This window comes from Cimex lectularius, unplaced genomic scaffold (genome assembly GCF_000648675.2).
Source record: "Cimex lectularius strain Harlan isolate CLEC.00 unplaced genomic scaffold, Clec_2.1 scaffold87, whole genome shotgun sequence".
Classification (NCBI taxonomy): Eukaryota; Metazoa; Arthropoda; class Insecta; order Hemiptera; family Cimicidae; genus Cimex; species Cimex lectularius.
Window position 1 is genome coordinate 132,813 of NW_019392768.1, and position 12,144 is coordinate 144,956.

Sequence of the window (12,144 nt, forward strand, 5' to 3'; positions counted from 1 at the left end):
ACTATCTATTTCTATTTATTTATATATTTTTTTAACAACCATCACAAGAATATATAATCTAACAATTATCATATACATTGTATATTGTTACATAACTGAGATCTTGACATAATGAACGAGTAAAGTCATTGGGACTTAACAAATTACATCATGTAAGTAATAACATTTTTAAAAAATAAACTTACAGTTGTTTTATTGTAAATATTATAAACAGATATTTTATATCTTGGCTTTTAAGACATTCTACTTTGATAGTAATAATTTTTGTTTTTACAAATTACATATACGTACATTGTTTTCTATTATTTTTTTTAATAATAGCAATTTTTCTTTTGTAATGAATTTGTTCTAGTTTCTGTATTAACATTTTAAATAATTACCTTCAAAGTTTTTTTATTTATTTAAATCTTTGGTTAAACAACAAGCAGTCTGGTTCTTTTTAAATCTTCCAACTCCTTTTTATTTAAATCTAACATTAATGGGCTAAAATTATTTTCTTTTTTAATTTATCCTAGTTTCTTTATGGTCTAGCGTGAACTGGTGTAGTATCCTCGGGGCTTGGAGTGTTGTCTTTACTTTCTCTAAATCTGTCTTCTGCAGTATACTTAGTATTAATAGCACCACCTGCATTTTGAAGTCTCATTTTCTCCGGATCGCCAGTCATTTCGTCAGACCTCATAAGAAACAGACTGCCTAGGTTGAGTTCAGGTATTTCATAGAATATGGTCAGGGTCAGCATCATGAAAGTCAGTCCTATGAGTAAGTATCCTGAAATGTAAAAAATTATATTGACAGTGCCACCATAAGGGTCAGACAATATTTTACCTGTAGTTGCAACTTTGTAAATGGGCCTGTATGGTTGGTTTGGAAAATCGCCAGGGATGTAATCACCTAATCCCACAGTCGTTAAAGAAATAAAACAATAGTAGAGGGAATCTAAATAGTCCCATTCTGGTTCCAGCAGGGCAAAAACCGCTGCAGGCAACAAGATAAATATTGCGACTAGTGTAGTCGCTATTATTGTCAGGTGAATTATCCGTATATTGAAAGGCTGGTAAAGGTGACCGAGGCGGCTGTTGAGGAACTGGAGGAACATCGTAGAAGGGATCATGAGCCTTTCAACGAGTGCGCTAAGCAAAACAAGAGTCAAGGGTATGCCGATCATGGCGTATATCATGCAGAAAACTTTTCCTCCTTTTGATAGCGGCGTGACATGACCGTATCCTACAAAATTGAAATCGAGTAAGAAAATGAAGAATGAATGAATACTCTTATGCTCCTGCTTACCAATGGTCGTGACCACTGTGCTGGAGAAGAATAGAGATTGGCCGAAGCTCCAATTAGGCTCGCCAGAGACATTCTGGGCAGCAGAGACTCCTCGGTTGCTTGCTTTCACCACTTCCTCAATCAACGCTTCCAAATCTTGATCTGCAAATTAAAAAAACCCTTAAAATACCATTACTAAATCATCATAAAAGAATAAATAAAAAATTATCATAGTTAATACATTAGTTTAACAATTATGTTAAGAAAACGTTAGTTTAACATTTATGTTTAAATGTGAGATTTCGTCCTGAGGTGTACAGGATGATGAGCCTTTAGCTTGGTAGTTTTTAATTATTTTATTCCTGTTTTGGCTTGTCAATTATGTTTAAACCTTAATCTTTTCAACACTAACCCATCAGTGATGATAGAAAAAAGCAAAAATGCATCTGATGAGCCAAAACGACAAGGATAGAATCACAAACAAAAGTTAAGATGTTTGTTGAAGCCTGGAAAAATTAACGGAAATAATTGATCTATTATTCCAAATTCTTTCTATCCAAATTGGCATGCCTTCCAAAAATGCAAATAAATGAAAGATCTTATACTCAAAAATACTCAAAATCAACAATTTGTTTAAGATTAATTAAGGTTTTAGTTGAGATGAAAAAAGCTAACGGCATGAGAGGGATTCGAACCCACGACCTTCGGCTAGATACGTCGCTGCTCTACCACCTGAGCTATTGTGGCTGCCATCGAAAAATGGCAAAAGGAGGGAAAACTCATAAGGTGGGGTTGAGATGGGGGGGAGTTGATGTCTGAGTGGATTGAGGTCACGATAGCTCAGGTGGTAGAGCAGCGGCGTATCTAGCTGAAGGTCGTGGGTTCGAATCCCTCTCGTGCCGTTAGCTTTTTTTCATCTCAACTAAAACCTTAATTAATTGTAATGTATTAATTGGTCAAGTGGACCACGAAAATAGTGAATTAATAATTTGTTTAAGCCTACATACCTAATATAGGGACTATTCAATCGGTATAATAAAACATTCTTATAATACCAAACAAAATGGAATTTGACAAAACTTACTCACTTGATATACCAAAGGATCCAATTCAACAAGAAAGGATCAGGTTCTGTTATATACTTCAATAAACTAACTTTGAGAAATACTAATAATAATGGGTACAGTTAAATTTAATGTATAACTGAAAGAAAATACTTACTCTTTTTTTTTCTCTCTTTTTAAAAAATTTTTTTTTAAAGATAGTTCCTACTCACAGTAAGTTGCACTTACTGTAGTACTGTAGTAAGTATTTACTGTGAGTAGGAACTAATTTTGAAAAAAAAGGATTGAACACCGCACTCACTCTACCATTCATCATTTCGAGAACATACTTATGCGGAACCGACACTGGGCCACTTATTTGGTCTGTCTTCATTCACAGGTTTATTGAACTATTCAAATGCATTTTGGCATTGTGCCATCTTCAGTGAGGAAATCACACATTTCAAGTAATTTAGCCTGACTGTGTTAGATTTGATGCTGGGTCTTGTTCTGTGAGGCAGTGAACTCGTGCGAAACAACACTGGATCACTTATTGGCCCCGTCTTCACTTACTATGAAGATGGCACAATGCTGAAACATGTTTGAGCAGTTCAACAAATCTTTGAGTGAAAACGGGCCGAGTTAATTTTGACATTGTCCAGTAGAAAATATATGTAATTTGGTTGTTACCAATTATTTTGGTCTATATAATCTCACTGGGTTGGACTACACACTGAAGATGGCGAAACGCTGAAATGTGTCTAACAGACAAACCCAGCAAAGTACATAATAAACCGGAAGAGACAACATATGAACAGATGGATCAAATATGAACCATGTAAAATTTGAAATTTTTTCTTTAAGATACTGTTTTACACTGTCAGCGGGTGACATTTGCGTACAACCAGGTTCAAGAGAAATACCTGTAGATTCTGTAAGGGAAGAATCTGACAAACGTGAAACTACAACAAGGTGAAAATATATTGAGTTATACAAACAAAATCCAAATATATTTGGTTAAAGTATATTATAAAGTAACAGATATTATAAAAAATATATTTAACTAAGCCAGTCTAAATGCAGTGTCGCATGTTTCTCAAAACTTCAAACATTTCATAATAAATATATAAAAAATAAAAAACAAACATGGAATTTACAGCCCTGTATTGTTTGCCATTGTTTAGTGTTCCTGATGTTTAATAAACATTAAACGATTTCAATAAATTATGCAAAAAAATGCAGGGCTTTAAGTCCTCGTCCCCCCCAGATTCTAGATTACACTCTAATTTAAATTGTACAGTTATCTATTTTGGAATATCCATTTTTAAAATTTTTTTTGGTGGATAAACATGGTTTTTTATGTTGTCTACAATCTCTAGATGTAAATTGAGCTTGTTTACACTATCCACGAGATCAACCTCGTGATCCGTTCATTTCCTATCTTATCAACGCTACCAGTTGTCATTTTCTGACAAAAATTGGGGGAAAAATAGCCAGAATAATTATTAAAGTGTGATTTCAATTTCCAGTATATATAAATATAAATTCAGTCTATGTTTGCGCTCGCAAATGTTGACAAATTAGACGGTCGATTGACTTGAAATTTTGAATACACGCGGGTTTTTGTTTGTAAAATTAAATTTTGACACAACATTGCATTCCAGTACAGTCCTGTTTTCGAAAATCGAATTAATATCTTTAGTTTCTTTTCAGTTTTCCAGTCGATCGTCGTTTGTGTTCCAACAAGTGACATATTTTCAAGACAATTACTCGAAGTCGGTAATGGCACTGTACCTACAATTCCAGAAATAGGAAAAATCACCTTCCCATCTAATTTTTGCAACATCGTAAATTCAAAAGAAGTCTTAGCAGAAAAGGTTTTCGAAAGCATAGAAACAAATTATCGAAATCACGAGCGAAAGAGTCATTCTAGTGGCTAGAGTTCATCATATGAACAAGATCAATCTAAACAGAACTGCAGAAAAATATTGATCTTTATTGATCATTGCAGATGCTGAATTTGAAACTTGGAGTGCCAATTCTATTGCTAGGAAACACCAATCAGCCAAAGATATGCATTGGCACACGTTAGTAGTTAAAAAATTGATGACCAATCTAATTGAAGAAAAACTTCTGATTTGACCTAATAAAGGTGAGGTCATACTACAAATACGAACTTATTCCTATCGTCATGGTGTTCGAGTTCAAACGACTTCAGTTTCCAATACGCCTTGCGTTCGGTATGGCTCTCAATAAAGGGCAAGGGCAATCTTAGCAAGCGTGCGGTTTGAATTTAGACAATTGCTTCTTTCATGGGAAATTTTACGTCGCTGCTCCAGACCCGGTAAACCGTTTGATCTTTTTGTTTATGCAGAAAACGGGCCAACAAAAAATTTAGTAAATCCACTAGCTTTACAATAAAAAATGATTATGTGCGAAAAACATGTTTTTTTTCTTCCTTTCCTTTCATCCCACACAGCCACCGAAACGAATGCAGGTATTTAATTGAACGATTTGTTCACTTCTTGAATCTAAACTGCTCAAAAATGAACAGGGATATTGCCAATTTTGTAGTATTTACTTTCTCTAGCATTTTTAGATTATTTTTATAAATTGCATTAAATTTTAGGTGTAGAGATTAGTGACCGTTAATCGATAGTTATTCAGATATCGTGAGATGCAGGTTTCAGAAAAACATTTTCTTTATCGTGCCAACGTTTCGATCTTTTATTGAGATCATCTTCAGGGCTCAAAGTGTTTGTCTTCTGTGTAATTGTGCCATCCTTGCGTGCCGTGCCGAGAGTGCCCTCTCTCAAAATGGTCCACAATCTTGGGGTTTGTGAATAGGTCCAAAAGGTTTATGCAGGACTCGTGAAACGACCAGGTCCCGGACCTTTTAGGGATGGGGAACAGGCCTACCCAGGCTTTTAACCTCTCGGGTCCTGGTCGCCCGCCCTGCGTAGTATATATATCTTACAAATTATAGTATAATATTTATTCACTTGAACTTCAAAAAAATGTGGTTTTACAATAAATGACCCCAAGTTAAGCCAATTTTAATTAATTTGCTTAGGTATTTGTTCGATCTGTTCATTAGAAAGCAATAATTTACAATCAATGTTTGTTTCATAGTTCTTTTCACCCCAATACCTATGCGGACGATACCGTACTTCTGTCCTCTTACTCAGATACTACCCAAGTTACCTCCGATATCCAAGAACACCTTTAGCTTATTAAAGAATGTGTAGAGATTAGTGACCGTTAATCGATAGTTATTCCGATATCGTGAGATGCGGTCGGGTGTGATGTAGGTTTCAGAAAAACATTTTCTTTATCGTGCCANAATAAAAGATCGAAACGTTGGCACGATAAAGAAAATGTTTTTCTGAAACCTACATCACACCCGACCGCATCTCACGATATCTGAATAACTATTAAATTTTATTAGTGATTATTATGTTTTCTACTAAATGACAATTTAATTAAGGGATTTTGAAAAATAACAAAATAAAAGATTTTAATTCCATAATTTTGTTTATTGGACACAATAACTGAAAAAAAATACTGTGTATAATGTCTTCTTTTAGCTAAAAACTCTGCGCACCTGTTAGTCATATTGTTAATAAGGTTGTCACTACTTTGATAAAGAATTTCATTCCGTAGATGTTGCAACGTGGCGCACAGTTGTTGCAGGTCAACTGGCTGCGGATGGTGATCGAAAAGCTTTCTCTGAAACGCATCCCCTATGTGCTCAATGGGATTGAGGTCTGGAGACAATGGAGAAAGTAGCAGATGGGAAATTCCCAGGTTTTCAAAACATTTATGAACAACTCTGCGTCTATGAGGTCTGGCATTGTCATCCAGAAATCGAAAATCTGTGCCAATGGGATCCCCTAGTTTGAGAGATGTATTCCTCGATAATTTCTTGGACATGACGGACTGCAGTGAGGTTGCCTTTAACAACATGGAGTCCAGTTCGTCCCAGTGTAAATCCCAGCCCAGACCATTACACCGCCTCCTCCAAACTGCACTGAAAGGAGCACGAACTGGGGAATTGTATGCATCCCCTGTTCCCGGTAGACTCTTCGGCGCTTGCTATCACTGGACAGACAGAAACGCGACTCATCATTAAACCTAACTGCATTCCAATCGGTGTTCCCTTCTAGGCGCTCGCGCACCATATTTTCCTGGGTTGCTGGTGGCGGGCTATTGTTTCAGGTCTCAAAGTGGCTTACGAGGAGAGGTTAACTTCCCTCGATTTGTAATCGTTTGTGTTGATAAAGGCCTTGCCAAAACATCTTGTACTTCATTAAGGATCTGGCGGGCACTATGGTAAGGGTTCTGTTTTGCAGCAATGACAATCTTTCCGTTCTCCCAGTGTGGTAATGCAGTGAGATCCACTACTAGGCCTACTATGGGCATTTCCAGTCTCTCGGAAAAGCCCGGGAGATGACTCTCTGAGAAACGCCAACTGCCTCTGCGATATCCACTTGTCGGTGACTTCAATGACTCATTCTCACAATAATATTGCGACTTCTGGTTGAAGATGATGCCTTTAGATGATTAAAGAGAATACAGTTGGATCAAAATGGAGAGAAAAGACGAGAAAAGGTGTTTGTTTACAAAATGAGTACTCTTCATGTTTATTATTCTTAAGTAAATCCACTATTAAAAATGAGGTTCAACATTTGTTGTTTTTGGTACGTATTTTGTATTTTGTTTTATCCAACTGACAAGTATATATCGGTTAATTTAAGCAACATTAATAGAATAAGAATAAATTAAAAATATCCCTATTCATTTTTGAGCAGTTATGTTAATAGTATCTTGAATAATTTTATTTACTTTCCCATTCATTTCATATCAGACTCTGTTCCAATAAATGAAATATTTTCAAGACATTTACTCAGCCAAGCAAATTACTCAACCAGGAAACAGCGAAGCTGGATACCAGCTAGTAATTTATATATATGTTAATATGTTAGATTGACCAGAAAGCCAAGGTTCAGGTTCATCCTCCTGAAGACCTCAATAGGAAATCTCACAATTCAACAGAAATGTTAAACCAATTTGTATAAATGTTTATTTTTTCTTCTTCTTCAGTTTTTCATATTTTTTGTTTGTTTTGTTTTAGGGCCGGCAAACTAAATTGGTCTTCGCCAGCCCTCTCTTTCTTAGCTTTACTTTTCTTTTCTTATTTTTCTCGCGTTTTAAATCTACTTATTTCTTTTATTTTTCTCCAGCCAAGATATGTTTTTTGATATAACGGAACCAACTTTTTTTTATGAATTGCTCGCCTCTCTGTCTTCAGGTATCAATTGTGGATAAAATAACACAGATAATAAACACAAACACACAGACACAGAAACAAGAGAATAACGTGATAGTCTGGTTAGCATTCACACTACCCTAAGGTACTCAATGGGTATTGGTACTCGGGGTAATTGGGGGATATGCCCCTCCATTTACGCTAATAAATTACATTCACATCAGACTTCGTTCACACTACCCCAGAGTACTCAATATTCCTCGAGGTAATTGGGGATAAGCCCCTTCATTCACCCTAATAAATTACTTTCCCACATTCATTTTTTAATGTTGTTAATATTGGATTACGTAGTTGGTTTTAAGTAAAACAAATATTGGCCTGTTGATAAAATCTTTTTTAAAATTAAAACACATTTTGTGCTTTTATTAATATCTCTCATTAGATCACTTTTCTAATGGTACTTGCAGTGGTATTTTAACGTGCCAAGCGTGTTATGCTTTAAACAATTTTGTACTTGAGGGAAACAGAATATGTACAACTTGAACCGGGGCCAATACCAAATTCGGCCACGGAGAACTTTATTCTATTTATCCACACTAACTCAGTTTGCCTTTCATTGTAGCTACGTCTGGTCGATTTGATGAAATTGACGTTTTTCCCCCCTAGGAAATTGGATTAACCGGCCTCCTTTCAATATATCGATTAATAATGGGCCAGGAGGAATGCGAAATATGTTCGCGTCGTATGACCGCTGGAAAAATCTTCATTTCGTGGAATTCACGCTCATTCAATTTCATTCAGGGCGGCTCAGAAACAAAAATAACTCTTCCCTTTATTGGCGAATTGTAACTATAAAATATAAGAAAAAAGCTCCATGAGAAATTTTTGGAGATAAGCATTTGATCGACTGCGTCAAATTGATTTTCTTTGGCGTAAAAGAAAATGATTGTCCTCTAATTAAATTATAGATCGCGATAACGGCTCGGGGGGATTAACCGTCGTGGGATTTTTTCGATAAAGCATTTCTTTTCTGTTTTGAATGCTTGTATTTTGCTGATTTAGACCTCTTATTTTAAAATAAAATGCCAAGCCGATCCCTGATGAATTAGTAATTAAGGCGATTTTTAAATATTATTTTTTATAAGAGATAATTCTAAAAGCAGTTTATTTTCAATTAAACTTTATTTTTCCATATTTCTAGACAGAAAAGAAGGAGAAATTTATGTAGTTTCCACGAGTATAATCTCCAATAAAGACTATTGTAGAAATATTTCTTCAATTGAAACCGTTCAACTATGCCTTATCTTCGGGAGATAACCAGGATCTACAATACCGACTAAACAAACACATAATACAATTATTAATAACTCGATTAAGCCGGGGTTGGCCAGGAGAGGCTAGACCTTATTGCTCTTCGACTTGTCGGAAGAGGGAAGTTTCAAATCGAATTTCCACACTCGGAAAGTGCTAGAAAAAGAATATTTTCATGGTAGGGGCTGGCAATCAAGCACAATGTCCAAAGGCTTTCGCCTCCTAAACCGAATCGATGGCTAACCCTATTAAGGTCCCTCTGAATCTCGCAAAAGGGAGAATAATTTTGTACTTCAAGATGCGAAGTGTCAGGCGGAATTGATTGGCTGTTAACAGAGCGGAAAATGAAATTACTTATAAATATCTTCTTCAACCGGGTAAAACCATACTCATCACAAAAAGAAAATCATCTGAACACTAATTATGATAACTTCCGGCGTGGAAACTTTTAAAGTTTAGAAATATTATAGTCAGTGTTGTCGTTTTAAAGAAATTTTACAATCAAAAGTTCAGGCTGTAGAATCAGTAAAAAGGGGTATGGAGACTTCTACGTCTATCGGAACCGAACTCCTTTATTGACGAACCTTTTGTGATTATGACCATTTTCCAGGATACACAACCATTGATAAATGTACAAAATGAATCGTATAGTTAAATTGTGAAAGAATCTATAAGAAGTGGTCTTACAAAACCGATACGGATAAAACAAGGACCAGTGTCAATATCTACTATTCAACATTCTTTATCGAGAGAGAGGAGAGAGAGAGAGAGAGAGAGAGAGAGAGAGAGAGAGAGAGAGAAGAGCGAAGGGTTTGATTGAGGAAAGAAAAAGAAAAAGAGGATGAGAAATAAAGAGAGAATAATTGCTTAAAAAAAGAAAGAATGAGAAGAGTTTATATAAAAAAAGATAAATAGTGTGAGAGTATTTAAAAGTGTGTGTGTGTGTATGGGGGAGAGAGAGGAGAGAGAGAGAGAGAGAGAGAGAGAGAGAGAGAGAGAGAGAGAGAGAGAGAGCATTGTTACTAATTAATTTATAAAATGACTGGGTGAGCTACGAGCTACTTCCACCCAGCGATAAGTGTTAGAATCTTTCCTTCAAAAACACCAGATAACAATTTTTTTATCTTTAAGCACTAAGTGATTAATTTCAATTGTATCATCTTTTTTGCTGTTTAAATTTTTGTCCAACTCCGTCGATTTGCAATATCACCCGAGGAGAAACCTGATAGTTCAATTGCGGGATCTTTGGCCAGTCATTATGATATTGTAGTATCATTATCATTTAAGGGAATACGGATGATGAATTATAAGTAGATTGCATTGATAGTTCAACCATTCCTTCTCAAAACGAAAAAAACAAATGTTTCGCAATCAAGAGGGGCAATTTATTTGGTGATGGGGGGGATTTAAACGAATCGTTTCATAACTTCTTAAAAAACGCATTGAAGATAATCGTTAAAAAAAGGCTTTTAGTGTTTGTAATGTGTAATGATTTCACGGTCATTAATTTGGGGATGGATGGTTGATTTTTCACGGTCATACGATCTCTCGGATTCCACCCAATGCTCGGAAAGCTAACACTAATTAGATTGACAGTTATTTAGGTCCGATGATCCATCGCCTCTCCGGAAAATTTCTCAGACGGTCGAGAAAAATGAAAAAAAAGGGGCGTGCAAGAGCCTGGATTAGACGAAAAAGGCTAAAGTTTTAAGCCTGTTTCAATTAATGTCCTTTCGCTTTTCCTGTCCAAAATCAGGATTTACACCGGTTCTACTCGAATACGGCCAATTTAAAACGATGATTTATTAATTACGACAGGATTGATATTGGGAACGATAATTTTGAGTTAAACCATTTGCGTTGACCACAGCAAAGCTTTTTCCACCCTTTGTTTATTATTTTACATAACTAATCGATTGATTTCATTTTCACTATGCCAGAAACTTATTTGAAATGTGTGGTGATTAGTGACCGTTAATCGATAATTATTCAGAAATCGTGAGATGCGGTCTGGTGTGATGTAGGTTTCAGAAAAACATTTTCTTTATCGTACCAACGTTTCGATCTTTATTGAGATCATCTTCAGGGCTCAATAAAGAGCGAAACGTTGGCACGATAAAGAAAATATTTTTCTGAAACCTACATCACACCAGACCGCATCTCTCGATTTCTGAATACTTATTTGAAATGTTTACAACTTTTAAGGAACAAAAACAGTTAAGATAATTGCTGATAATTTTATTCAAAGTTAATAATAATCAACCTCTAAGGTAAATAAGATAATAGTTTACAGTTTAGTCAATATGTCAAATCTAAATGGGTTTTAATATTTTTAAGTTGTGCCTTTTTTGTTAAATGTTGTGTTATTGTCAATTATTGTTATAATTAATTTAGCCTCTCACTGAAGATTTTAATTGAGCAATAACATGATTAATGAAGTAGGTGTATAAGAATAAATCAACATGCTTACTAGTTGTCGAATTGGCTCATTTGAATTTCAAAATCCTCTGAGGATCTTGTTGAACAATGTTTTTAAGGTCTAGTTGATGCGGGCTGACTAATTAATTCCGATTTCTCAATTTAAATAATTTATTTTAATATTTGGTTTTTGACCAGACCTTGTCAAAACACATTTATAATAAGGATACCTTTACTATGCCTGGTCAAAATTACAAAATTTGACTTTAAACTCCTTGAAAAGAACTTGATCTCCTGACTTTCTTTGTTATCGTGTTGTATAGTACGACGTCAAAATTTCTTTTGAATGATATCCAATGGGATTTCTAGGCAATTATTTATCAAATGATAAATAGGAGGAGTGTGTTATGTGTTATGCTGACCCCTATCTCGCCCGTTGAGACGGAATGCTCCAAGATAAACATAGTGACATCGGTTGAATGGCGGGTTCGTGTTTCGACGTCAGCCTCACTGACAAAAGCCTGGTCGAAACAATTGCTTTTTCTCTCTCCCTCTCACTATTTTCGAAATGGATCGCGTTACGGGGGAAGAGGTGGAAAAATGTTTTTCGTAAATTTTCACGAATCAACGTTCGCCCAGAAACGGAGAAAAAAGCCGAGCCGGCCGGAAAGGGTTTTCGGTAGTTTCCAATGGTCTTCTGTAACACAATGTCACAATTCCCCTTACGTACATTGTTCTCTAAAATACTAATCGGTATTAAACATTTAGCATAATCAAGCAAGACATACATTACAGATCCGCGTATATTAAGAAAATATTTTTCGATGTTATGTTAAC

The 12,144-nt window shown here is 35.5% G+C and overlaps 1 protein-coding gene across 2 annotated transcripts in view; it reads right to left on the reverse strand.

Moving 5' to 3' along the window:
- Positions 1-340: 340 nt before the first annotated feature.
- LOC106667853 (potassium channel subfamily K member 1-like) overlaps positions 341-12,144 on the reverse strand; it is a 66,399-nt gene continuing 54,595 nt past the window's right edge. For both annotated transcript variants that reach the window (XM_014396075.2, XM_014396074.2), the window contains exons 2-4: positions 1,288-1,428; positions 826-1,224; positions 341-768 (exon numbers count right to left, since the gene is read on the reverse strand). In XM_014396075.2, coding sequence (XP_014251561.1) covers positions 521-768; positions 826-1,224; positions 1,288-1,428 — 788 coding nt within the window. In that variant the 3' untranslated portion in view covers positions 341-520. The remainder of the gene's footprint in view (positions 769-825; positions 1,225-1,287; positions 1,429-12,144) is intronic.